Source organism: Oncorhynchus gorbuscha, linkage group LG08 (genome assembly GCF_021184085.1).
Source record: "Oncorhynchus gorbuscha isolate QuinsamMale2020 ecotype Even-year linkage group LG08, OgorEven_v1.0, whole genome shotgun sequence".
Classification (NCBI taxonomy): domain Eukaryota; kingdom Metazoa; phylum Chordata; class Actinopteri; order Salmoniformes; family Salmonidae; genus Oncorhynchus; species Oncorhynchus gorbuscha.
This window is the reverse complement of record NC_060180.1, coordinates 928,863-955,442: the sequence shown is the minus strand read 5'-3', so window position 1 is coordinate 955,442 and position 26,580 is coordinate 928,863. Positions and strand designations below refer to the sequence as shown.

Genomic DNA, 26,580 nt, shown 5'->3' with positions numbered 1-26,580 from the left:
GTGTGTGTGTGTGTGTGTGTGTGTCAACAGAAGGGGGGGGGCAAGTCTATAAGGCTCTGTGTTAGTCGGTGAACAAGGAAGTACCTTCAATGTTACAATAACTGCACAGTTAAATATAGCACAGTACGCGGGTGAATTTAGACTTTGAGAAAGCTATAATTGGTCCTTGGTAGCCTAACCTAATCTCTCTGCTGTATAGTCCTACCACTTCCTTGTAAGTCCCTGATCCCTACTGCTCTATAAGACAACTAGATCAGAGGCTAGTCTAAATACAACACATTACTGTCCTTGCTTGGTATGTGCTTTGATGCCCAGTTGTAACGGCCGTTGTTGGTGGAAGGAGAGGAGGACCAAAATGCAGCATGGTAAGTGTCCATATTGATAATTTATTATCATAAGAACACTAAACAAAATAACAACGGAGAATGAACGAAACAAAACAGTCCTGTCTGGTGTAGACACAACACAGAAAACAATCACACACAACTCAAAATTGAAACCAGGCTACCTAAGTATGGTTCTCAGTCAGGGACAACCAGGCTGCCTAACTATGGTTCTCAGTCAGGGACAACCAGGCTGCCTAACTATGGTTCTCAGTCAGGGACAATCAGGCTACCTAAGTATGGTTCTCAGTCAGGGACAACCAGGCTGCCTATGTATGGTTCTCAATCAGGGACAACCAGGCTACCTAAGTATGGTTCTCAATCAGGGACAACCAGGCTACCTAAGTATGGTTCCCAATCAGGGACAACCATGCTGCCTAAGTAGGGTTCTCGATCAGGGACAAATAGGCTGCCTAAGTATGGTTCTCAATCAGGGACAAACAGGCTACCTAAGTAGGGTTCTCGATCAGGAACAAACAGGCTACCTAAGTATGGTTCTCAATCAGGGACAACCAGGCTACCTAAGTATGGTTCTCGATCAGGGACAACCAGGCTACCTAAGTATGGTTCTCGATCAGGGACAACCAGGCTACCTAAGTATGGTTCTCAGTCAGGGACAACCAGGCTGCCTAAGGATGGTTCTCGATCAGGGACAAACAGGCTACCTAAGTATGGTTCTCGATCAGGGACAACGATTGACAGCTGCCTCTGATTGAGAACCATACCAGGCCAAACACAGAAATCCCAAAACATAGAAAAAGGAACATAGACAACCCACCCAACTCACGCCCTGACCATACTAAAACAAAGACATAACAAAAGAACTAAGGTCAGAACGTGACACCAGTTCCCTCCATAATGTAGTAGATATACAACATAACAGAGTCAGCTGGCCGACATGTCAGGGCTTTTTGAGTCCCTCTTCATTCCAACTGAAACAGATGGAGCTGACTGGTGGTTAGAGTTCGACCAATTAAGACCATGCTTAAGCCTTATGTCCATGGCATGACCTTTCACCAGCTGAGTAGGTCCCAAATGGCACCCTATTCCCTAAATAGTGCACTGCTTTTGACCAGAGACCCTATTCCCTATTCCCTGAAAACAGATAATAACCTGGTATTCATGCTCTGAAAACAGATAACCTGGTATTCATGCTCTGAAAACAGATAATAACCTGGTATTCATGCTCTGAAAACAGATAATAACCTGGTATTCATGCTCTGAAAACAGATAATAACCTGGTATTCATGCTCTGAAAACAGATAACCTGGTATTCATGCTCTGAAAACAGATAATAACCTGGTATTCATGCTCTGAAAACAGATAATAACCTGGTCTTCATGCTCTGAAAACAGATAACTTAGTCTTCATGCACATAATTTGTTATGCAGTTATCTACCTATCTGGTGGGCTTTCTGGTCTCCAATCCTTACCTTGAATTTGGCCTTGGTTCATCATCCCTCTTATGAATGTCTCCAACTTAAAAATAAACCCATTTACATTTCCACACAACGGGTCGTGTAACAATCAACCAAACTATATAGACTACATTTAGCAAGCAAATTAATCCAAGGAGCTGATCAAATACAAATTTGGAATAAAAATATTTATTCTTTGTTTTCTAAATTAGTAAAGTCAGTCCATTCGCATGTGAAGCTACAAAGTGGGTGATGCCAGTGAACTCAGACTGATCGATTTAGTTGTCCTCTACACAAGGAGGGACAGCATCTCTCCAATTAGGATTGATTTAGTTGTCCTCTACACAAGGAGGGACAGCATCTCTCCAATTAGGATTGATTTAGTTGTCCTCTACACAAGGAGGGACAGCATCTCTCCAATTAGGATTGATTTAGTTGTCCTCTACACAAGGAGGGACAGCATCTCTCCAATTAGGATTGATTTAGTTGTCCTCTACACAAGGAGGGACAGCATCTCTCCAATTATGATGATAGGTTGAAGATACAGTGCCTTGCGAAAGTATTCGGCCCCCTTGAACTTTGCGACCTTTTGCCACATTTCAGGCTTCAAACATAAAGATATAAAACTGTATTTTTTTGTGAAGAATCAACAACAAGTGGGACAAAATCATGAAGTGGAACGACATTTATTGGATATTTCAAACTTTTTTAACAAATCAAAAACTGAAAAATTGGGCGTGCAAAATTATTCAGCCCCCTTAAGTTAATACTTTGTAGCGCCACCTTTTGCTGCGATTACAGCTGTAAGTCGCTTGGGGTATGTCTCTATCAGTTTTGCACATCGAGAGACTGACATTTTTTCCCATTCCTCCTTGCAAAACAGCTCGAGCTCAGTGAGGTTGGATGGAGAGCATTTGTGAACAGCAGTTTTCAGTTCTTTCCACAGATTCTCAATTGGATTCAGGTCTGGACTTTGACTTGGCCATTCTAACACCTGGATATGTTTATTTTTGAACCATTCCATTGTAGATTTTGCTTTATGTTTTGCATTATTGTCTTGTTGGAAGACAAATCTCCGTCCCAGTCTCAGGTCTTTTGCAGACTCCATCAGGTTTTCTTCCAGAATGGTCATGTATTTGGCTCCCTCCATCTTCCCATCAATTTTAACCATCTTCCCTGACCCTGCTGAAGAAAAGCAGGCCCAAACCATGATGCTGCCACCACCATGTTTGACAGTGGGGATGGTGTGTTCAGCGTGATGAGCGGTGTTGCTTTTACGCCAAACATAACGTTTTGCATTGTTGCCAAAAAGTTCAATTTTGGTTTCATCTGACCAGAGCACCTTCTTCCACATGTTTGGTGTATCTCCCAGGTGGCTTGTGGCAAACTTTAAACAACACTTTTTATGGATATCTTTAAGAAATGGCTTTCTTCTTGCCACTCTTCCATAAAGGCCAGATTTATGCAATATACGACTGATTGTTGTCCTATGGACAGAGTCTCCCACCTCAGCTGTAGATCTCTGCAGTTCATCCAGAGTGATCATGGGCCTCTTGGCTGCATCTCTGATCAGTCTTCTCCTTGTATGAGCTGAAAGTTTAGAGGGACGGCCAGGTCTTGGTAGATTTGCAGTGGTCTGATACTCCTTCCATTTCAATATTATCGCTTGCACAGTGCTCCTTGGGATGTTTAAAGCTTGGGAAATCTTCTTGTATCCAAATCCGGCTTTAAACTTCTTCACAACAGTATCTCGGACCTGCCTGGTGTGTTCCTTGTTCCTCATGATGCTCTCTGCGCTTTTAACGGACCTCTGAGACTATCACAGTGCAGGTGCATTTATACGGAGACTTGATTACACACAGGTGGATTGTATTTATCATCATTAGTCATTTAGGTCAACATTGGATCATTCAGAGATCCTCACTGAACTTCTGGAGAGAGTTTGCTGCACTGAAAGTAAAGGGGCTGAATAATTTTGCACGCCCAATTTTTCAGTTTTTGATTTGTTAAAAAGTTTGAAATATCCAATAAATGTCGTTCCACTTCATGATTGTGTCCCACTTGTTGTTGATTCTTCACAAAAAAATACAGTTTTATATCTTTATGTTTGAAGCCTGAAATGTGGCAAAAGGTCGCAAAGTTCAAGGGGGCCGAATACTTTCGCAAGGAACTGTACATAAAAAAAAGACGTAGCATTTAATTGCCATTCCTTTGATGATGAAAACACTGAGGCCCATTGTTAATAAGGACTATGTACTGGGTGTAGCTCTTGGTGCACTCTGGAAAGGCTACCGCAAAAGTGTAAACAGCAACATCTAGTCATCTCTGAACTGAGCCCCACTCAAATGGACTTTCAGTACTGGCAGCAACTACAGAAGGCTCACGACTTCTGGTCTGGAGAGGCCTCAAGTTTGATAGTTCCATTACAGCAAACATGATGGGGGAAAAAATGTTATGAAATAGAGGCCAAACAATTGATTCTCTGAATCTCTAATTGTACTATTGAAAAAGTCTGAAGGCACAGCATGCAATCCTCATTGTCTCTAGGTGTGGATAAACTGTCCATCTTAGAAGAAGACAAGGTCTTAGTTGTCTGTTGTAGTTTGAATTTCAAAGGTTTGAGGAAATTGTTGAATGGCAGTTAACAAGTTGTTGTCCAAAGGATTTGACTTCAGGTTGACACACTTCAGAGCTGGCATGGCCTGCAACTTTTCCATGGGGACGTCTGTGGGAGACATGAGGAGAAGACACTTTTTTTTTCAGACATTTGAGAAAGAGCCAATGAATGTTCACAAGAGACTAAAAGCGTCATTATGGCTAGTTCCTGATTCTCCACACTTCTCCCACTTCTCCCACTTCTCTGCACTTGCTCACTTTCTCTCACGGATTAAACAACGGTATTAACTTCCTCCAGCCGATTCTAACACCAATCTAAATGGTATTATCTTCCTCCATCCAATTCTAACACCAATCTAAATGGTATTATCTTCCTCCATCCAATTCTAACACCAATCTAATTTTATTAACTTCCTCCATCCAATTCTAACACCAATCTAATTTTATTAACTTCCTCCATCCAATTCTAACACCAATCTAATGTTATTAACTTCCTCCTGTCAATTCTAACACCAATCTAATGGTATTAACTTCCTCCTGTCAATTCTAACACCAATCTAATGGTATTAACTTCCTCCAGTCAATTCTAACACCAATCTAATGGTATTAACTTCCTCCAGTCAATTCTAACACCAATCTAATGGTATTAACTTCCTCCAGTCAATTCTAACACCAATCTAATGGTATTAACTTCCTCCAGTCAATTCTAACACCAATCTAATGGTATTAACTTCCTCCAGTCAATTCTAACACCAATCTAATGGTATTAACTTCCTCCTGTCAATTCTAACACCAATCTAATGGTATTAACTTCCTCCATCCAATTCTAACACCAATCTAATGGTATTAACTTCCTCCATCCAATTCTAACACCAATCTAATGGTATTAACTTCCTCCATCCAATTCTAACACCAATCTAATGGTATTAACTTCCTCCAGTCAATTCTAACACCAATCTAATGGTATTAACTTCATCCAATTCTAACACCAATCTAATGGTATTATCTCCCTCCAGTCAATTCTAACACCAATCCAACAGTATTAACTTCTTCCATCCAATTGTACCACCAATCCAATGCATTTAAATCCTCAGAAGAAGGGTAGAGAATGGGAACGCAGCACTGACTCCATCTTACCAGTGATGTCATTCCCTTCCAGGTTGATTCTTTCCAGAGACTGGATCTGCGTCAGTCTCTCGGGGAAGACAGACAACTTGTTGTTGGCCAAGTTGATGCTGGTCAGATGTTCCAGCTCGCCAACTACATCTGGCAGTTTAGTGATTACATTGCCGTGCAAGTCCAGTTCTGAAAAGATATTGGAAAATACTGCTAAATCACCAGCTAACATACCTGAATATTCCTCGCAGATTCAACACATTCAGTCAAATATTTGTTGAATATTGGGTGTATTAGGCTAACCTGGTCCCAGATCTGTTTGTGCTCTTGCCTACTCCATTCTGTCATTGCCAAGCCAATGACAATTCCTTAAGGTGCTGGCTACTGTTAGGCTGCTAGGCTGGCCCCGGGCTACTGTTAGGCCGCTAGGCTGGCCCCGGGCTACTGTTAGGCCGCTAGGCTGGCCCCGGGCTACTGTTAGGCCGCTAGGCTGGCCCCGGGCTACTGTTAGGCTGCTAGGCTGGCCCCGGCTAATGTTAGGCCGCTAGGCTGGCCCCAGGCTACTGTTAGGCTGCTATATAAAGATGCGTGCTACCTTAAAGATAAAGGCTTTAAAGCTATCAATCTGATAACTTGTGATAGTGTTATATAAAAGGCCCCTCCACTAAAACATGTTAAGTTAGGGGGTGTGGGGAGGGAGAGTACGCATGCATAGCTACCTCTCAATTGAGTGAAGGTTTTGAAAAATTTGCTAGTAACTCCCTTCATCTCATTGTCAGCCAACGTGACGATGTGTATCTTCTCTGCAACGCTGTTGAGGACCCTGAATACACCGTCTGGGAAACTGATCAGTTTGCAGTTTGACAGATCTAAAGAAATAAAGGATAACAATTAGGAATGGCCATGGTTGCATCCCAAATGGCACCCTATTCCATATTTAGTGCACTACTTTTGACCAGGGCCCATAGGGCTCTGTTCAAAAGTAGTGTACTATATATGAGAAAGCATGGCTTAGAGCTGGAGAAGATTAGTGTTATATTGAAAGAGGTTATTTCAAAATAAACTTTACAGTCTGTCACGATCGTCATAGTGAGGAGACCAAAGCACAGCGTGATGTGAATACATACTTTAAGTAAGACGAAAGACCACGAAAACAAACTTACAAAAAGAACGTGACGCTATCAACACTGAGCGCTACCAACACTGAGCGCTATCAACACTGAGCGCTATCAACACTGAGCGCTATCAACACTGAGCGCTATCAACACTGAGCGCTATCAACACTGAGCGCTATCAACACTGAGCGCTACCAACACTGAGCGCTACCAACACTGAGCGCTATCAACACTGAGCGCTATCAACACTGAGCGCTATCAACACTGAGCGCTATCAACACTGAGCGCTATCAACACTGAGCGCTACCAACACTGAGCGCTTCCAACACTGAGCGCTACCAACACTGAGCGCTACCAACACTGAGCGCTACCAACACTGAGCGCTACCAACACTGAGCGCTATCAACACTGAGCGCTATCAACACTGAGCGCTATCAACACTGAGCGCTATCAACACTGAGCGCTACCAACACTGAGCGCTACCAACACTGAGCGCTATCAACACTGAGCGCTACCAACACTGAGCGCTACCAACACTGAGCGCTACCAACACTGAGCGCTACCAACACTGAGCGCTATCAACACTGAGCGCTATCAACACTGAGCGCTATCAACACTGAGCGCTATCAACACTGAGCGCTATCAACACTGAGCGCTACCAACACTGAGCGCTACCAACATGCAACATCACATAGAAAATAACCCACAAAATAACCCAAGGAATATGGCTGCCTAAATATGGTTCCCAATCAGAGACAACGATAAACAGCTTCCTCTAATTGAGAACCACTCTAGGCAACCATAGACATATAAAACACCTAGACTAGTGAACCCCATAAACATACAAAAACCCCTAGACAATACAAAAACACACATACTACCCTCGTCACACCCTGACCTAACCAAAATATATGAAGAAAACAAAGAATACTCAGGTCAGGGCGCGACACAGTCATACCTTGCTCAAATCTAACGCCACTGCAACCCTCTGGTTCTTATGTCAAATATGCAATTAAGTTCACAAGAACTAGTCAGGCTGAGAGGACAACATAATGTCATCCTGGAAGGAGAGAGCTTTTGGTAACACATTACTGCCATCTGCTGGCCGAAAGTAGTAAGACTCAACAACCTGGATATACTTGTAGATCAGGGATCATGAACTACATTCAACTGCAGGCTGATTTCTCCTGGAGTGGATGGTCGGTTGGGGCGGGGCGGAACATGATTACAAATAATTTGTAGACTGCAAATTGACTGCAAGAAGCCTAAACAGATATAATTTTTGACTAGGGTAGCCTAGTGGTTAGAGTGTAGGGACGGCAGGTAGCCTAGTTGTTAGAGTGTAGGGACGGCAGGTAGCCTAGTGGTTAGAGTGTAGGGACGGCAGGTAGCCTAGTGGTTAGAGTGTAGGGACGGCAGGGTAGCCTAGTGGTTAGAGTGTAGGGACGGCAGGTAGCCTAGTGGTTAGAGTGTAGGGACGGCAGGTAGCCTAGTGGTTAGAGTGTAGAGGGGGCAGGTAGCCTAGTGGTTAGAGTGTAGGGGGGCAGGTAGCCTAGTGGTTAGAGTGTAGAGGTGGCAGGTAGCCTAGTGGTTAGAGTGTAGAGGTGGCAGGTAGCCTAGTGGTTAGAGTGTAGAGGTGGCAGGTAGCCTAGTGGTTAGAGTGTAGAGGTGGCAGGTAGCCTAGTGGTTAGAGTGTAGGGACGGCAGGTAGCCTAGTGGTTAGAGTGTAGGGACGGCAGGTAGCCTAGTGGTTAGAGTGTAGAGGTGGCAGGTAGCCTAGTGGTTAGAGTGTAGAGGTGGCAGGTAGCCTAGTGGTTAGAGTGTAGGGACGGCAGGTAGCCTAGTGGTTAGAGTGTAGGGACGCCAGGGTAGCCTAGTGGTTAGAGTGTAGGGACGGCAGGTAGCCTAGTGGTTAGAGTGTAGGGACGGCAGGTAGCCTAGTGATTAGAGTGTAGGGACGGCAGGGTAGCCTAGTGATTAGAGTGTAGGGACGGCAGGGTAGCCTAGTGATTAGAGTGTAGGGACGGCAGGGTAGCCTAGTGGTTAGAGTGTAGGGACGGCAGGGTAGCCTAGTGGTTAGAGTGTAGGGACGGTAGGGTAGCCTAGTGGTTAGAGTGTAGGGACGGCAGGTAGCCTAGTGGTTAGAGTGTAGGGACGGCAGGTAGCCTAGTGGTTAGAGTGTAGAGGCGGCAGGTAGCCTAGTGGTTAGAGTGTAGGGACGGCAGGTAGCCTAGTGGTTAGAGCGTTAGGCTCGTAACCGGAAGGTTGCAAGTTCAAACCCCCGAGCTGACAAGGTACAAATCTCTCGTTCTACCCCTGAACAGGCAGTTAACCCACTGTTCCCAGGCCGTCATTGAAAATAAGAATTTGTTCTTAACTGACTTGCCTAGTTAAATAAAGGTAAAGAAATAAAACATAATCCTTTCAAACCTTGCTTACATGTGTATACGATCACGTGTCTTTCTGCTATGCGTTGGAATAATTGGGAACAGATTTCTTCGATTAAAATCACTTGGAGCTGATTTACTGGTGTTTTTTCAGTCTTTTATGACCGACATTGAAAATGAGACAAACAATAATAATATACCGTACCAGTCTAAAGTTTGAACACACCTACTCCTTCAAGGGTTTTTCTTTATTTGTACTATGTTCTACATTGTAGAATAATAGTGAAGACATCAAAACTATGAAATAACACATATGGAATCATGTAGTAACCAAACAAAGTGTTAAACAAACATTCCAGGTGAAGCTGGTTGAGAGAATGCCAAGAGTGGGCAAAGCTGTCATCAAGGCAAAGGGTGGCTACTTCGAAGAGACTAAAATCTAAAATATATTGGAATTTGTTTAACACTTCTTTGGTTGCTACATGATTCCATATGTGTTATTTCATAGTTTTGATGTCTTCACTATTATTCTATAATGTAGAAAATGAATGAGTAGGTGTATTTTTTTAACTAGCCTCTGCCATTATACTAGGTCTACATTGTAGAATAATAACGAAGACATGAATTAAATGAAAGGATTGAATGAACTTACCCAGAGTATCTTTCTCTTCCTCCACGGTTGCATTGACCCTCCGGGCAACATTGGCCACAGCCTCCGCCATTATACTAGGTCTACGAATCTCACCTGGGGTAGAGATGGGGAGAGGTCGGTGTAATACTTCACATTTTAACCAGACATTTTCAAGTTAATTTTCTTTGGCATATTAAAATATTATTAATTCATCAGGTTAACATGTTTTTTTTCTCATGCAATTTGGTAATGAGCTATTTTTAACATGTTACCAGGTCATGCACACAAGATTGCTAGTTGCAATTTTGTGTCAATTAGAATGTTACAATGCATCGTTTTCAATGTCAGCCATTGCTGCAACATTGTCCTCTTCACAAAGTTCACACAAAACCACATGAATAACCTGATCACCTGTCCCACGTCAAGTTATAGGCGAGCTACAACAGTTAGTTAGCTATTAAAGCGAGCTTAATTCGTAGTAATAGCTCAATTGCTGGCTTTCTAATGTAGCCTACTCATAATTCCACAAACGACGTCCGGGTGGAGATCTGTATCATATATTGTACAATAGAATCAGCATATAGTTTATGACGGGAGGTGGATCAACCTACCCTTAAACTTTAACTGTGGTTGACAGCTGAAAATGTTAGCAAGTCAGTTCAAGGCTCCGTCCAATCAAATCCATTCCTTTTCAAACAACCACCGTCAAATTTGGCGAGAGACTATTTTTAACCAAAGAGGACACACTGGGCTAAAGTCAATCGATGCACTTTTCAGATGACCTGTTCTGACATTATTGTTAAAATCTGTCAAAAAATACTTCAAAATGGTTTGTTTTTGTGCGCAATTTGAGTTTAAAGACACTATTTTAGCCTCCTCTTGTTGCCATCAATAGTTACATTGCTTCTACAGTACAAGCTACCGTATTGACGAGAGTCATAGGCGCACAAGGAAGTTTCAGAGAGATGACTGCGAAGGACTACAGATTTAAATTCTGCCCATGTCTTTACGCAGGATTGATCTGTATAAATATCAGTCTGTATAACGGGTGTTAGGTTGTATCAAGTCGTGTCATCACAGTGTAGTGTCTCAGCACTAATAGCACATATACGACTAGGTCAACTGATTGTTGAGTTATAACAGTATAAAAATGGAAGTTCAGAGTTTGACCTACCTTAAGGATCCTGTTTAGGACTTAGCCCGCGGTGTAATGACAGAGTTTGACCTACCTTAAGGATCCTGGTTAGGACTTAGCCCGCGGTGTAATGACAGAGTTTGACCTACCTTAAGGATCCTGGTTAGGACTTAGCCCGCGGTGTAATGACAGAGTTTGACCTACCTTAAGGATCCTGGTTAGGACTTAGCCCGCGGTGTAATGACAGAGTTTGACCTACCTTGAGGATCCTGGTTAGGACTTAGCCCGCGGTGTAATGACAGAGTTTGACCTACCTTAAGGATCCTGGTTAGGACTTAGCCCGCTGTGTAATGACAGAGTTTGACCTACCTTAAGGATCCTGGTTAGGACTTAGCCCGCTGTGTAATGACAGAGTTTGACCTACCTTAAGGATCCTGGTTAGGACTTAGCCCGCGGTGTAATGACAGAGTTTGACCTACCTTAAGGATCCTGGTTAGGACTTAGCCCGCGGTGTAATGACAGAGTTTGACCTACCTTAAGGATCCTGGTTAGGACTTAGCCCGCTGTGTAATGACAGAGTTGTCCTGCCGCAGCCACTATTCTGGAAAAACCCTGATTGGTCAACTATTTTTTGCTTTGTCAATGGACGTGAAGACAATGGGCACGTATTGAAACGTACTCTCTATTCATTCAACATTAAATCAATCCTGGTGAATAGGATGCCAGGTGAATGAGGCCAGAAGATGCCGTTAGTGAATGGACTTTTTTCTCTCTCCAATTGTCCTTGTTGCACGTTCTCACCAGTTACACAATGAGTTATTACCGTGTACTTATATCTGATATAGTTCTTGAGAAGTAGGCTATTTATAGTCCAGTGTTTTACTTGATATATTGTATTTACTTTGCCACCATGGCCTTTTTTTGCCTTTACCTCCCTTCTCACCTCATTTGCTCACATCATATATAGACTTGTTTATACTGTATTATTGACTGTATGTTTGTTTTACTCCATGTGTAACTCTGTGTCGTTGTATCTGTCGAACTGCTTTGCTTTATCTTGGCCAGGTCGCAGTTGTAAATGAGAACTTGTTCTCAACTTGCCCACCTGGTTAAATAAAGGTGAAATAAATGTTTAAAAATATTGAGGAACATGTATTTATATTCCTGAACTTTTGGGACATTTATTTTTGTGTGTTTTTTTGTGATTTCGAGAGAAGAAAAAAAATAGAGATTTTGATCATTCTAAAAACTGAAATTCCATCCACCTATATTGTTTATTTTGTGTCAGGAATTCGTTTTTGTTGTTGTTGGTGCCCCACTTGTCAGTCTAATAATAGTGTGGTCGTTTCAGGTAAATATGCCAACAATCCAGCATGGTGCATTGCTCAACTCAGAGAATTCCAGAACCCATAGAATAAGAATGAATGAATATCCACAACAGGTCATTCTAGTGAATGTAAAAATCATGTTTTTTTATAGACAAGAGTCATAAGCATATGTTATGTTACTAATGAATGAATATCATGACAAATACTACAAAATACATACACATTAATCAGCTGACAAAATATTTTTACAATATGAAACATATTTATGACAAAATCATCCTAAAACAGAGAGAGCAATAAATTAACATAAATACCCAAGCTTTATTTTATTATTATTTACAATAAATATAATGTCAATGTTCCGTTACACCCAGTAGGTGTATACTATAGTATAAACAGTGCTTAAATGGTGAACAACACCATTTCCTATGACTTATAATGAAATGGCATGTCCTCTTACTGATTCCTAAAAGCAAAAAAATCAGATAGATAAAGATAAAATCAGTCCCATTCTGAGAGAAAATCCATACTGTATATATCCAGGCTTTCTAAACATACAGGATATCTACCATACTGCTTGAGTGCACATGTAACAGTATAACTTTAGACCGTCCCCTCGCCCATACCCGGGCGTGAACCAGGGACCCTCTGCACACATCAACAACTGACACCCACAAAGCATCATTACCCATCGCTCCACAAAAGCCGCAGCCCTTGCAGAGCAAGGGGAACTACTACTTCAAGGTCTCAGAGCAAGTGACGTCACCGATTGAAACGCTATTTAGCGCGCACCGCTAACTAAGCTAGCCGTTTCACACCCGTTACACACAGTCACAATAATCAAAAGAACTAACACCAAGTGTTTTCTTATTGTTTACGACCATCTCATACAGACTCTTGGATAATAGTTCTGTCAGTGAAATTCCACTCGAATGTTTCCGGAACTCTCTGTTTCCGTGCGTCCGAAGGAGACGAGTGGTAGCCTCGTCTCCATCTCAAGCGGTTGTGAGAAGACGGCCCCGGGCTTTGCTCCGGTCATTAGGTCGGGTTCAAGCCTGTGACAGAGGCTACAGGCAGCCACATTCATCCACAACCATATCCTCGTGATGGCGAAGCAGCATTTCTCCATTCTCATAATACAGCATGCTTAGAGGACTCATCTTGGTGGGGGCGCAGCACGCCGAGGGAACCCGCTCAGGGTGGTAGTGTTTTAGGAGACTCTAGAGGGGGAAAAAAGCATCAAGAAGCAATCTGCAAGTAAAGAAAGGCCAAACAACTACAAATAGGCATGAAGCATTGCTATAGTATCTCATTTTTATTTTACCTTTATTTAACCAGGCAAGTCAGTTAAGAACAAATCAATGACGGCCTAGGAACAGTGGGTTAACTGGTCTAGGAACAGTGGGTTAACTGGTCTAGGATCAGTGGGTTAACTGGTCTAGGAACAGTGGGTTAACTGGTCTAGGAACAGTGGGTTAACTGGTCTAGGAACAGTGGGTTAACTGGTCTAGGAACAGTGGGTTAACTGGTCTAGGAACAGTGGGTTAACTGGTCTAGGAACAGTGGGTTAACTGGTCTAGGATCAGTGAGTTAACTGGTCTAGGAACAGTGGGTTAACTGGCCTAGGAACAGTGGGTTAACTGGTCTAGGATCAGTGGGTTAACTGGTCTAGGAACAGTGGGTTAACTGGTCTAGGATCAGTGAGTTAACTGGCCTAGGATCAGTGGGTTAACTGGTCTAGGAACAGTGGGTTAACTGGTCTAGGAACAGTGGGTTAACTGGTCTAGGAACAGTGGGGTTAACTGGTCTAGGAACAGTGGGTTAACTGGTCTAGGAATAGTGGGTTAACTGGTCTAGGAACAGTGGGTTAACTGGCCTAGGATCAGTGGGTTAACTGGTCTAGGAACAGTGGGTTAACTGGCCTAGGAACAGTGGGTTAACTGGTCTAGGAACAGTGGGTTAACTGGTCTAGGAACAGTGGGTTAACTGGTCTAGGAACAGTGGGTTAACTGGCCTAGGAATAGTGGGTTAACTGGTCTAGGAACAGTGGGTTAACTGGTCTAGGATCAGTGAGTTAACTGGTCTAGGAACAGTGGGTTAACTGGCCTAGGAACAGTGGGTTAACTGGTCTAGGATCAGTGGGTTAACTGGTCTAGGAACAGTGGGTTAACTGGTCTAGGAACAGTGAGTTAACTGGTCTAGGAACAGTGGGTTAACTGGTCTAGGAACAGTGAGTTAACTGGTCTAGGAACAGTGGGTTAACTGGTCTAGGAACAGTGGGTTAACCGCCTGTTCAGGGGCAGAACGACAGATTTGTACCTTGTCAGCTCAGGAGTTTGAACTCGCAACCATTCCGGTTACTAGTCCAACGCTCTAACCACTAAGCTACCCTTCCGCCCCAATGAGCTTTGTACCGTTAAGATACATACGAAAACAGTAAAGATACATTTGAAAACCAATATATTCTATGACACATTTTGGAAAATCCCGTAGAAACACATTGAAACGTACCTGCATGTAAGCATGATTTGTTGGGTTCAAGTCTTCTCCCAAAGGACTTGGACAGATCCCCTCACATCGATAGGCATTATACTTCTTTGGGAAGACGATCCAGGACCCCCAGCCTATCTGATTGAAGTCTACATGCATTTCAACTCTTTGACAGAGAGACGGGTCAATCTCGATGTTTCCGCTAGACACCTCTGGACCCCTCATGTCTGGCGGTTCCCTCTGGCCTGAGTGGCCCCTTTTTTTCCTGTGTCTCTTCGGCCTGCGGAACTTCTTGGACTCGGTGGTGGACAGGAACTTGGACTGTTCGGCCGTGTGGAGGAGACTGGCTTTGGCCTGGGAGCCCTCCTCTGTCCCTGTATGAGAGAATACAACCAGTAGGGCTCTGTCACTCGCACACTGACTCTGCCCTGTTGTAGACCCAGCCAACTGGACAGGGTTCTGCCGTGTTGTAGACACAGCCAACTGGACAGGGTTCTGCTGTGTTCTAGACCCAGCCAACTGGACAGGGTTCTGCTGTGTTGTAGACCCAGCCAACTGGACAGGGTTGGGGAAGTACACATCTCTCTTTGTCTTGTTTGGTGATCTCCTCTTCATTGAGCTCCTGGAAATGTGTTCCTGGCCGAGCCAGTTCAACAGCGGACCAGTAAGATTGTGTACCTTCCAGTGCTGAGAGGAGTTAATCACAGAGGAGACGGAGAAATATCCCACCAGCTGGTGTTCCTGGCAGATCCCCTGTGTCTGCCTGCACGGGTAGTCGTGGTGATGGTAGATCTCCACGGTAATGTTGGAAGCCCTCGTCGCCCGGGGAAACCTGAACCTGAGCTCCGCTGCTTGGATCCGTTCGTCGGCCAATAAGCTGGTCAGGTCAAAGGTTGCAGTCCAGCGTCGGTGTCTGTGAAATAAACCTATTGGAAAGAAGAAAAAAAAAACACACAAAAAAAAGCTTTTTCAACATTTGTACTGATTAGTACTTCTTTGAACATTATCATCGGATCTGGTCTCATGTCAACTAAGTACTTCACATATATGTCTATTAGACAAACATACATCCAAGTTATCCACCTGGGCCACCATACAATGTTAAGTACTTTAAGATTAGATAGATAGAAATACAATCAAATATAGGTTTTTATGTCAGCCATCTTCTTCAAACCTTGTAAATGGTCTACTAAGGGTAACATAGATTAAAAATGATTAATGTTCATTGTTTTTACTTATAAAAAGAGCTTTTAAGCAACCATAGAGCTAATGTGCTAACTGTTAATTTAGGAGGAATACACATGTTCTATTCAAGCCAGGACAGCAATTCAGGCAGAATATTTAGCATTTTGTTTCTGGTTTATATCTAAGTAGTCTGTATGAGTCATGCTTGTATTCTAAAAACAATATTGTTTTAATATTTTTTTAAAGAAATACAATTTTAGATCTAGGCAAAGCATGTTTGCAAATAGAAATTCCAACCATGTTTTTCAATGTAACTAGGCAACTAGTTTGCGGATGAATCTACCATCGGCTGGGGTCAACATCAACATGTGTGAATTAGGACATGAATTGTGATGCAGAGAAGAACAAGACATTGGAGGTGTGGTACATAATTCATCAAGAAGATTAAAGACTATTGTACTATTGTCCAAATGTAATGTGTTGTTGCTATTCATCGTCTATTTGTTGATTATAGGTACTGTACCAAAACATCTACATTCCTCTATGGGTCTGTTTTGCTCTGGGGAAATAAAACTGAAGATTATGGATAACACAACGATAACGACAGGAGGACGAGGCTAGGACTAAATCCACTCAGAGTAAACACCGGATCGAAACCAATCATTTAACACGTCCTTAGCTCGGCTTCCGCATATCCTCCGTTCAAACAAATAGGTAACAACTATGACACCTAGCAGTGATGTTAAATTAGATTTAGTGATGTTGCGAGCGGAGCGGTCCGTGGAACATATATAGGCTAGATGTAGTTATTAAAATCCCACTCTGGCCAGAGATGTAGTTCTAGGTCATCACTCTAATCTAATCAAGTGAAGTGTGAAAAGAACTGAGGGGACTTGTTGATTTGAGTTAACAACAGATTTGAATAGGCATGTCTGGCAACATTTCTAATCAACATCTCCCATTTAAAGAAAAAAAAGAGGTTTGCTTTGAGAATTAGGCTGAAAACCTGCCTTTTCACACGCTGATCCATGTACGGTTATTCAGGCCGACAAAATGAATGTGGATTGGAGCGCTTTGAGATCGTCTGGCGAAGAGATTTGACAGCCACTGTGGTGCGCAAACATAGCAAGAAAATTATCTCTTAACTTTTTTTGAAGAATAAAAATAATTCAAGCAAAAAATAGCGCAAAACAACATTTAATTTACTGGGCTTAGAGGAGGCTAGGCAATAGGCCATAAACTATTATAAAATGCCCTAAACAGGATATTTATTATTATTTTCTCCCGTGTTAAACTAAATTCGGGCAGTATAGGCTATATGTCAAGAATGTAGCCTATATGCCCTACTAAACGAATGAATAAATATGCCTATAGGCTAATATACTTTAACAAATATATAATCTTACTTTTTGCCATCACACTCTTGACTGTGTCTGCTTGTTTTACGATGGCCTTCTCCATTACGTCGATAGGCCGAGTGAGATTTGACTTGTAATTCCGGTAAAGGTGCATCATATACATCGGTGCCAGGTGATGGAATCCAGGTGGACGGTGGTCTATAGCAAAGCGTCGTGATGTTCCGTGATAAACTCCATCTCTAGATTTGTGAATTCCTTGAGTCAGCAGTATGAGCAGAGAGGCATGTAGCGCTACACCCAGAACGCCTAATGAACGCATTCTGGTCAGATTGGATGACAGATTCCTCTGTGGGTTGAGATAAACTTGGCTTTTATACTCCTCCCGCACCACGCATATTTAACAAGTAGCCGCGAACATTAAAGGAAATTGACATGCGTCTTCAAGGCTTGTGGCAAGGCAGGTCATCATCCATTGACTTGTTAATGAGATGCCCAAGCCAATGACTGGATGAAGTGTGTTTTGAACGACCAGTGAGCGAAAGTTCCCTATAGCACTTTTCTCATCAATAGATCTTTCAAACGTCACTTTATTTGTTAGCCTTCATCTACGTTCACTTTCCGTATGAAATAGATTCATTCCAATCGATCAGTTAGGCTACAGATTAGGGTTAATGGTTTTAGTTTGATAAACCTATACATTCTGCTTTCTGTAACGAAGAGCAAGCTGGTTATGACAATAGATTACTGTTCATTCTATGGACATAAGTATATAGTCTTTCTTACATAAGTTTCTAAAATGGGGGCCCGTATCCACAAAGCATCTCAGAGTTAGGAGTTCTGATATAGAATCTGTCTATATAATCTTATTCATTATGATTTAAAAGGAAAAACAGGTCATTATTCTTTCTCTTCAGTTTAGGCATGTAGACTTTTAATAGGCTCGAGGGGCAATGTTATTGTAACATCATTAATAGCATGATATTAATAGGCCTGTGTGGGCAAATACAATTCCATGTTTTCAGAGATGTGCTGTCTTTTTTTGTGATTTATTATAGACTATTATAAATATTGCGCTCTGCGTGAAAAGAACAGTGGATTGAACGCTCAACGGACAAAAAACATTCCTCTTAGTGCGCATGCCCAGACCCTGCTTTTATTCAGATAGTGGAAATCCTTTCCTCCGAACATCTGCGAGAAAGGACCGTATAGGTAGACAAATACGTGGAAGAAACTATCCCTGAAATAAAACACACACCGCTGCTTTACATCACTTTTCCTACGTTTATTGAAACATCCGACTAATGAGTGATTTTTGGAGCATACACGGTTTTTCCGAGTGAAATGGTGAGTACATGTTACCGTCCTGTCTCATTTCCCGTTTCCCGTGTCCACGCGCACATCGGTAGGCTAAACATCGGTATTCCGAGTTTGTGTTTATGTGGATATGTTAGCCAAATCTGAAGTGTGTGTGCTGATGTCGGCACGCGCGGCCAGTGCATGACCACGTTGCAACATTGCATCAAACAAAAATCTATTGTGGAATAAAGTGGAAGTTTGTGGCATGTGGTTGGCTTGGCCGCCCTCCATGCCTCCTCCAGTCTCCATCGATAGGCTATTGTATGTCGACCCAGTCATGTTTGATGTAGCACTGAAATGGTTTAAATTCTTCCAGTAAACTTGTTTGAAGTGCCAACCAATCTATCATTCATTGCCCATTGCGGCTGGGGGGGGGGGATTCATGTGATACAGATGGGGCGGATGTTCATTGGTTAATAGGTGTGTAATATTCAAATGATAACTCTTCGGTCGACTAAATGATTATTGGCGCTTTTACACTTTCAGTAGACCTGTTCAGGTGTTTAACACCTCTTAGGTCCGTTACTGTGCTACAAATACAACAGTTCGGTATTTTGCGATTAGTTAGTTAGACTAAGTTTATGTAAATAGAGCAGGTGATTTGGACGCAATTTAAATGTCCTTTTCGTTTGATGTCCTTTTTAACCCCCATTTAAACCTAATAGAGTGATTTGCCAAGCTCTCGAATTAGGCAGGTCAAATAAAGCAAGATCTTGTTTAATGTCCGTTACTCTGCATTGACACAGAAACTAGGCGCTAGATTTTTTAAATCTCGTCAAACTCAAGATAAAAAGTGATTATGAAGATCAATCAAGCCATTACAACATATCGATACTGTTTTTGATACCGCGCTGCTCCTCCCCTTCCTTTAATCAATAAATAAAGGAGCCACATAGAGAGAAATAGAAATGGCGTCTTTCTGCAGGCACTAACTCCGCCATGGTTCTTTGGATAAAGCCTATGGGGGAAATTAAAGGCGTTTTTGGCCGAAAATAAGGTCTGGTAAAAACACAGGCTTAGGGGATCTCATACTTTTATTTAAAATGAGATCATCTTCATCAGCTAACGTCACTTTTAGTGAATTTTGAAAAATGTATGTCATTTATTTAAAAAATAATAATTAAAATGTTTAAGTGACTGATTATCTCATAGAACAAAACTTATTCAATCTCCTAAACCTTTGTTAACCTCAGATTAATTTCAGCGTTTTATTCCAAAAACCTTTTTCTTTCCCCATAAAAATGTTTCCCTTAGGGATGGCTGAACGAACCAGACGTAATTCATTTCCCGGGTTTTAGGACTACAAGCTGTCGACCTCTATTGACCAGACAAAACAAAATGCAAGCCAAGTTGGACTTGACCAACTCCTATAGGGCTCTTGTTGGTAATCAAGAGACAATTCCCCAGGCTTCCTCCCTGACGGAGCCCTATTCCCAATACACTGAGTGTACAGAACATTAGGAACACCTACGCTTTCCATGACACAGACTGACCACGTGAATCCAGGTGAAAGATATGATCCCTTATTGATGTCACCTGTTATATCCACTTCAAACAGCATAGAGGAAGGGGAGGAGACAGGTGGTTAAAGAATGATTTTTAAGCCTGGAGAATATTGTGTGTGTGTGACATTCAGAGAATGAATGGGCAAGATGAAAACATTTTTAAGAACCTTTGAACGGAGTATGGTAGTAGGTGCCAGGCACACCGGTTCGAGTGTGCCAAGAACTGCAACGCTGCTTAGTTTTTCACGCTCAACAGTTTCCTGTGTGTATCAAGAATGGTTTTACCACCCAAACGACATCCAGCCAACTTCACACAACTGTGGGAAGCATTGGAGTCAACGTTGGCCAGCATCCCTGTGGATGCCCCAACGAATTGAGGCTGTTCTGAGGGGAAAAGGGGTGTGACTCAAAATTAGGACGGTGGTCCTAATGTTTTGTAAACTCAGTGTGTGTGTGTGTGTATATAGTGCTGTCATGTTTGTCATTTATTGTCATGTCTTGTCCCTGTGCTCCCCATGCTATTCGTTTCCCTCTGCTGGTCTTGTTTGGTTCTATCCCTCTCTCTCCCCCTCCCCCTTTCACTCTCTCGCTCTCTCTTCTCTCTGTCGTTCCGTTCCTGCTCCCAGCTGTTCCTATTCCCCTAATCATCATTTAGCCTTCCCACACCTGTTCCCGATCCTTTCCCCTGATTAGACTCCCTATTTATTCCTTTGTGTTCCGTTCCTGTGCCGTCGGTTCCTTGTTTGGTATTCCATGCTGTTAATGCGTTTCGCCCTGTCCTGTCGTGTTTTTGCCGTGATTGTGTATCACCCTGTCCTGTCGTGTTTTGTGCCTTCTTCAGACGCTGCGTGTGAGCAGGTGTCTCAGTGGACTACGGCCTGGTACAAGTGGCCGCTTCTCCAGTTGTTTTCCCCTCTACAGAGGATTTCATTTTGGTTTTGAGCATTAATAAACTCTGTTTCTGTTAAGTCGCGTTTGGGTCCTCCTTCACCTGCATGACAGAAGGAACCGACATAAGAATGGACCCAGCGACTTCAGACGCTCGTTACACTGCCGTCGAGATCCAAGGAGCCATGCTCATTGATTTTGGAGAACCTGGCCGCTCAGGTTTCCGACCTCTCTGGACAGTTCAGAGTCTAATGTTTCTCCCTGGCCTGCCGAGCCTCCTGAACCCAGGGTTAATAACCCACCTTGCTAATCACCTTTCTCATGTGAGATTTGTTCTCTCTCCAACCCCACACATACTCTAGAGAGAGAGCTCGGGTTGTTTTCACTCCTTACTGGCCGGGCTCGAGATGGGGCACATTATCTGGGAGGCAGATTGCTCTAACAGATTCCAGAACTTTAAGGAGGAGATGATTCGGTTTTTGACCGTTCAAAGGCTTCTAGGGCCCTGGCTTTTATGCCATTTAAGGATTATTCCATTGGACTCTTGGTCACTGTGTTTTTCTGGAGGGACTCCACGCAGTGGGATGAGATTCCTCCAATGCTGATTGCAGAAATGTTTTGTCACCGGGCTCGTGGAAGAGAGCCCATTGTTTCCCCTCCGCAGATCTCCCTGGCTTTGAGACTGAGCCCACAATTCATCTCGAATAAGGAGAGGGAACAGAGGATCACCAACCGCCTGTGCCTCTATTGCGGAGTTGCTGGACATTTTGTTATTTCATGTCCAGTAAGAGGCCAGAGCCCATCAGTAAGCGGAGGGCTACTGGTGAGCTACTACTCAGGTCCCTTCATCTAGATCTTGTACTACTATGCATCTACGCTGGACCGGTTCGGGTGCCTTTGATTGACTCTGGGGCTGATAGTTTCATGGTGCATGTGCATAACATTTTTCAGACAAATACATGTTTGCCAATCATCTTCCCAGTTCAAATTTGAGACACTTTTAACTCTCACAGTATCTGGTAACCACAGTGAGACTATGTCTTTTTTGATTTTCCGTTCATTTACACCTGTTGTTTTGGGTCACCCCTGAAAATCCTTCTAAATGGTCTAAATTCAGAACGTTTCTTGTCATGTGAAGTGTTTAATGTCTGCCATCCCCCATTTCTTCTGTCCCTACTTCTCAGGAGGAACCTGGCATTTGACAGGAGTGCCGGAGGAATATCATGATCTGCGCACGGTCTTCAGTCGGTCTCCCTTCCTCCTCACCGGTCGAATTGTATTTATTTCCCGAGTAAGGCTCTCGAGGATTATTTGTCTGTGTCTCTTGACGCCGGTACCATTTTTTAAGAAGAAGGACGGTTTTGAATGACATAACGGTAAATTTGTCATCAGCCTTCGAGATTCTGCAGGGAAAAATGGTCTAAATCAGAGTTTTTGGGGACTTTGTCATTAGGGCATTTTGAGTACCGGGTTCTGCCGTTCGGTTGTGTGTAGGCCAGCTGTTTTTCAGGCATTAGTTAATGATGTTCTGAAGACATGCTAAACATTTTTGTTTTTGTCTATCTTGAATATCCTGATTTTTCTCCGTCACTCGAGAATTCATGTTCAGCACGTTCGACGTGTTCTATTTTATTGTCTCTACGTAAAGGCTGAGAAGTGCTCTTTTCATGTCTCCTCCGTTACTTTTCTCGTTCCGTTATTTCCGCTGAAGGCATTCAGATGGATTCCGCTAAGGTCCAAGCTGTCAGTGATTGGCCCGTTCCAAGGTCACGTGTCGAGTTGCAAGGTTTCGCTAATTTCTATCGGCGTTTCATTCGTAATTTCGGTCAAGTTGCTGTCTCACAGCTCTTACTTCTGTCAAGACGTGTTTTAACAGGGAGCTTTTGATCTTCTAAAAGAACGTTTTACGTCCGCTCCTATCCTCGTTACTCCTGACGTCACTAGACAATTCATTGTCGAGGTTGACTTCAGAGGTAGGCGTGGGAGCCATTCTATCCCAGCGCTCCCAGTCTGAATGGTTCATCCTGCGCTTATTTTTCTCATCGCCTGTCCCCATCTGAGCAACTATGATGTGGGTAACCGTGAACTGCTGCCATCCGCTTAGCCCTAAAATGGCGACAGTGGTTGGAGGGGCGACCGTTCACGTTTGGACAGACCATAAGAACCTTGAGTACATCCGTTCTGCCAAACGACTTAATGCCCGTCAGCTCGTTGGGCGTTGTTTTTCGCTCGTTTCGAGTTTGTGATTTCTTACCGTCCGGGTAGCAAGAACACCAAGCCTGATGCCTTATCCCGTCTGTTTAGTTCTTCTGTGGCTTCTACTGATCCCGAGGGGAAAACAGTCTGGGGAATTGAAAGACAGGTTAAGCAAGCACTCACGCACACTGAGTAACCTCCTTTTTCGTTCCTGTTTCCACTCGTCTGGCTGTTCTTCAGTGGGCTCACTCTGCTTAGCTCATCCCGGTGTTCCACTACTTGCAGAGAAAACACGGCACCACAGACTGGGTCTCACATTGCCTTAGTCTCTGCTCTCCTCCGATACTTGCAGAGAAAAGGAATATATTCACCACAGACTGGGCACGTTGTCTCAGTTTTGGAGGGAGTTCTGTCGTTTGATTGGTGCGTCCGTCAGTCTCTCTTCAGGGTTTCATCCCCAGTCTAAGGTCAAGCAGAGAGGGCCAATCAGACTGGGCACGTTTTCAGGAACCCTGCGTCTTGGGCAGAACAGCTCCCCTGGGCCCTACTTGCAGAGAAAAGGCACCACAGACTGGGTTTGTCCAACGTTGTCGCACCTGGAGGAGGGTGAGGTCTCACTTTGCCGTTACAGGGCACTTGCAGGATTAAGAAAAGGCACCACAGACAGCTGGTTGACTCCGCGGTTCATTGGTCCGTTCCGTGTCTCCCAGGTCGTCAATCCTCGCTGTGCGACTCCTTCCGCGACATCTTCGTCGCGTCCATCCTGTCTTCCATGTCTCCTGTGTTAAGCCCTTTCTTCGCAAGGCACAAAGTACACAGACTGGGCAGTGGATTGGGAGGGTTGTCTGAGGAGAGGAGTTGGGTTCCGTCTCTGGACCGTCCCATATGATTTCTTGCAGAGAGGAAGTTTGTCATTTATTGTCATGTCTTGTCCCTGTGCTCCCCATGACTGGTCTTGTTTGGTTCTATCCCTCTCTCTCCCCTCCCCTTTCACTCTCTCGCTCTCTCTTCTCTCTGTCTCCGTTCCTGCTCCCAGCTGTTCCTATTCCCCTAATCATCATTTAGCCTTCCACACCTGTTCCCGATCCTTTCCCCTGATTAGACTCCCTATTTATTCCTTTGTGTTCCGTTCCTGTGCCGTCGGTTCCTTGTTTGGTATTCCATGCTGTTATTGCGTTTCGCCCTGTCCTGTCGTGTTTTTGCCGTGATTGTGTATCACCCTGTCCTGTCGTGTTTTGTGCCTTCTTCAGACGCTGCGTGTGAGCAGGTGTCTCAGTGGACTGGCCTGCACCCGGCGACCTGCAGTCTGTGGCCGCTTCTCCAGTTGTTTTCCCCTCTACTATCTAGAGGATTTCAGTTATTTGGTTTTGAGCATTAATAAACTCTGTTTCTGTTAAGTCGCGTTTGGGTCCTCCTTCACCTGCATGACAAGTGCACTGTGCACTACTTTTGATCAGAGCCCTGGTCAAAAGTAGTGCACTATATAGGGAATAGGGTGCCATTTGAACCTAGTGTTCGTCTGTGTACTGGTACAAGAACAGGCATTTGATGCACTTAAGGGTCCTCTAATCTCCATTGATTTTTGTAAAGCACATAATGTATTCCCTGTCATCAATCACATTTAATTGTAGATGATTTGTTGTGGCACCTTGTTGAAGATCTCATTATTAAGTGGAAGTAGGTGACTCATCGCAGGTGCTTCAAATGTGCTTTTTCCATTTAAGAATTAATGGAGGTCACTGTGTTCTTTGGGACCTCCAATGCTGCAGAAATGTTTTGGTACCCTTCCCCCAGATCTGTGCCTCGACACAATCATGTCTCGGTGCTCTGCGGAACCTTCAACCTCATGGCTTGGTTTTTGACTGACATGCAACTTTCGTACCTTTTTATATATACAGGTGTGTGCCTTTCCAAATCATGTCCAATCAATTGAATTTACCACAGGTGGACTCCAATTAAGTTGTAGAAATCAATGGAAACAGGATGCACCCAAGCTCAATTTTGAGTCTCATAGCAAAGGGTCTGAATATTTATTTAAGTAAGGTATTTGTGTTTTTTGTTTTATAAATTTGCAAAAATGTCTAAATGTCTGTTTTTGCTTTGTCATTATGGGGTATTGTGTGTAGGTAGATAAAAAAAGAAAGTTAAATCAATTTTAGAATAATGCTGTAATATAACAGTGTAGGAAAAGTCAAGGGGTCTGAATACTTTCCAAATGCACTGTATATAGACAGGTTGTGTCTGTGTTTGAATGAAGTAAACTACATATTCACAGCTTGTCTGATGCTTTAAGCACACTGTTTGATTAAATAATAGACACACAAATGACTGAAGAGCCCGATGGTCACACTGTGTTTAAAAGAACGACAGCAGAGAAAAGGCACCACAGACTGGGCACGTTGTCTCGCTCTCCTCCCTACTTGCAGAGAAAAGGCACCACAGACTGGGCACGTTGTCTCGCTCTCCTCCCTACTTGCAGAGAAAAGGCACCACAGACTGGGCACGTTGTCTCGCTCTCCTCCCTACTTGCAGAGAAAAGGCACCACAGACTGGGCACGTTGTCTCGCTCTCCTCCCTACTTGCAGAGAAAAGGCACCACAGACTGGGCACGTTGTCTCGCTCTCCTCCCTACTTGCAGAGAAAAGGCACCACAGACTGGGCACGTTGTCTCGCTCTCCTCCCTACTTGCAGAGAAAAGGCACCACAGACTGGGCACGTTGTCTCGCTCTCCTCCCTACTTGCAGAGAAAAGGCACCACGGACTGGGCACGTCGTCTCGCTCTCCTCCCTACTTGCAGAGAAAAGGCACCACGGACTGGGCACGTTGTCTCGCTCTCCTCCCTACTTGCAGAGAAAAGGCACCACAGCACAGCAAATGACTGAAAAGTTATCTTACCAAAATCCCTCATTTGTTTCAGGCAAAAACATTCCCTATTCCCTCAACCTATGATCTCTTTATGTGAAACATGTAGGCATTGCTTGCATGTGACCAATAGGACTTGACCTATAGCCCATCATAATCACATTAATACATTTGATTATAACAAACTCCCAACACAGTATCACATGATAGCAAAATGGATGCGGAGGACATTATATAAAACCTTGAGGCGGGTGACTGTTTAGTGACTGTTTAGTGACTGTTTAGTGACTGTTTAGGGACTGTTTAGTGACTGCTTAGTGACTGTTTAGTGACTGCTCAGTGACTGTTTAGTGACTGTTTAGTGACTGCTTAGTGACTGTTTAGTGACTACTCAGTGACTGCTTAGTGACTGTTTAGTGACTGCTTAGTGACTGTTTAGTGACTGCTTAGTGACTGTTTAGTGACTGCTCAGTGACTGTTTAGTGACTGTTTAGTGACTGTTTAGTGACTGCTCAGTGACTGTTTAGTGACTGTTTAGTGACTGTTTAGTGACTGCTTAGTGACTGTTTAGTGACTGTTTAGTGACTGCTCAGGAGGGAAAGGGGAAGCCA

At 43.5% G+C, this 26,580-nt stretch overlaps 2 protein-coding genes across 7 annotated transcripts; both read right to left on the bottom strand.

Annotated features, from left to right (window-relative positions):
- Window positions 1-3,860: 3,860 nt before the first annotated feature.
- lrrc20 (leucine rich repeat containing 20) lies at window positions 3,861-11,480 on the bottom strand. 6 transcript variants are annotated; one of them, XM_046357792.1, is made up of 5 exons: window positions 11,336-11,480; window positions 9,688-9,780; window positions 6,253-6,402; window positions 5,555-5,722; window positions 3,861-4,526 (listed from the first exon to the last, which is right to left on the bottom strand). In XM_046357792.1, the coding sequence occupies exons 2-5, from the start codon at window positions 9,755-9,757 to the stop codon at window positions 4,387-4,389; spliced, it is 528 nt and encodes a 175-aa protein (XP_046213748.1). In that variant the 5' UTR covers window positions 9,758-9,780; window positions 11,336-11,480; the 3' UTR covers window positions 3,861-4,386. The 6 variants fall into 6 exon arrangements, with proteins under 6 accessions (XP_046213748.1, XP_046213750.1, XP_046213747.1 ...); XM_046357794.1 differs by lacking the exon at window positions 11,336-11,480 and adding an exon at window positions 11,061-11,081; XM_046357791.1 differs by lacking the exon at window positions 11,336-11,480 and adding an exon at window positions 10,896-10,934.
- A 1,381-nt stretch (window positions 11,481-12,861) lies between these two features.
- Window positions 12,862-17,481, bottom strand: ndr2 (nodal-related 2). The gene is made up of 3 exons (XM_046357787.1): window positions 17,211-17,481; window positions 14,641-15,545; window positions 12,862-13,349 (listed from the first exon to the last, which is right to left on the bottom strand). The coding sequence occupies exons 1-3, from the start codon at window positions 17,479-17,481 to the stop codon at window positions 13,197-13,199; spliced, it is 1,329 nt and encodes a 442-aa protein (XP_046213743.1). The 3' UTR covers window positions 12,862-13,196.
- Window positions 17,482-26,580: the final 9,099 nt, after the last annotated feature.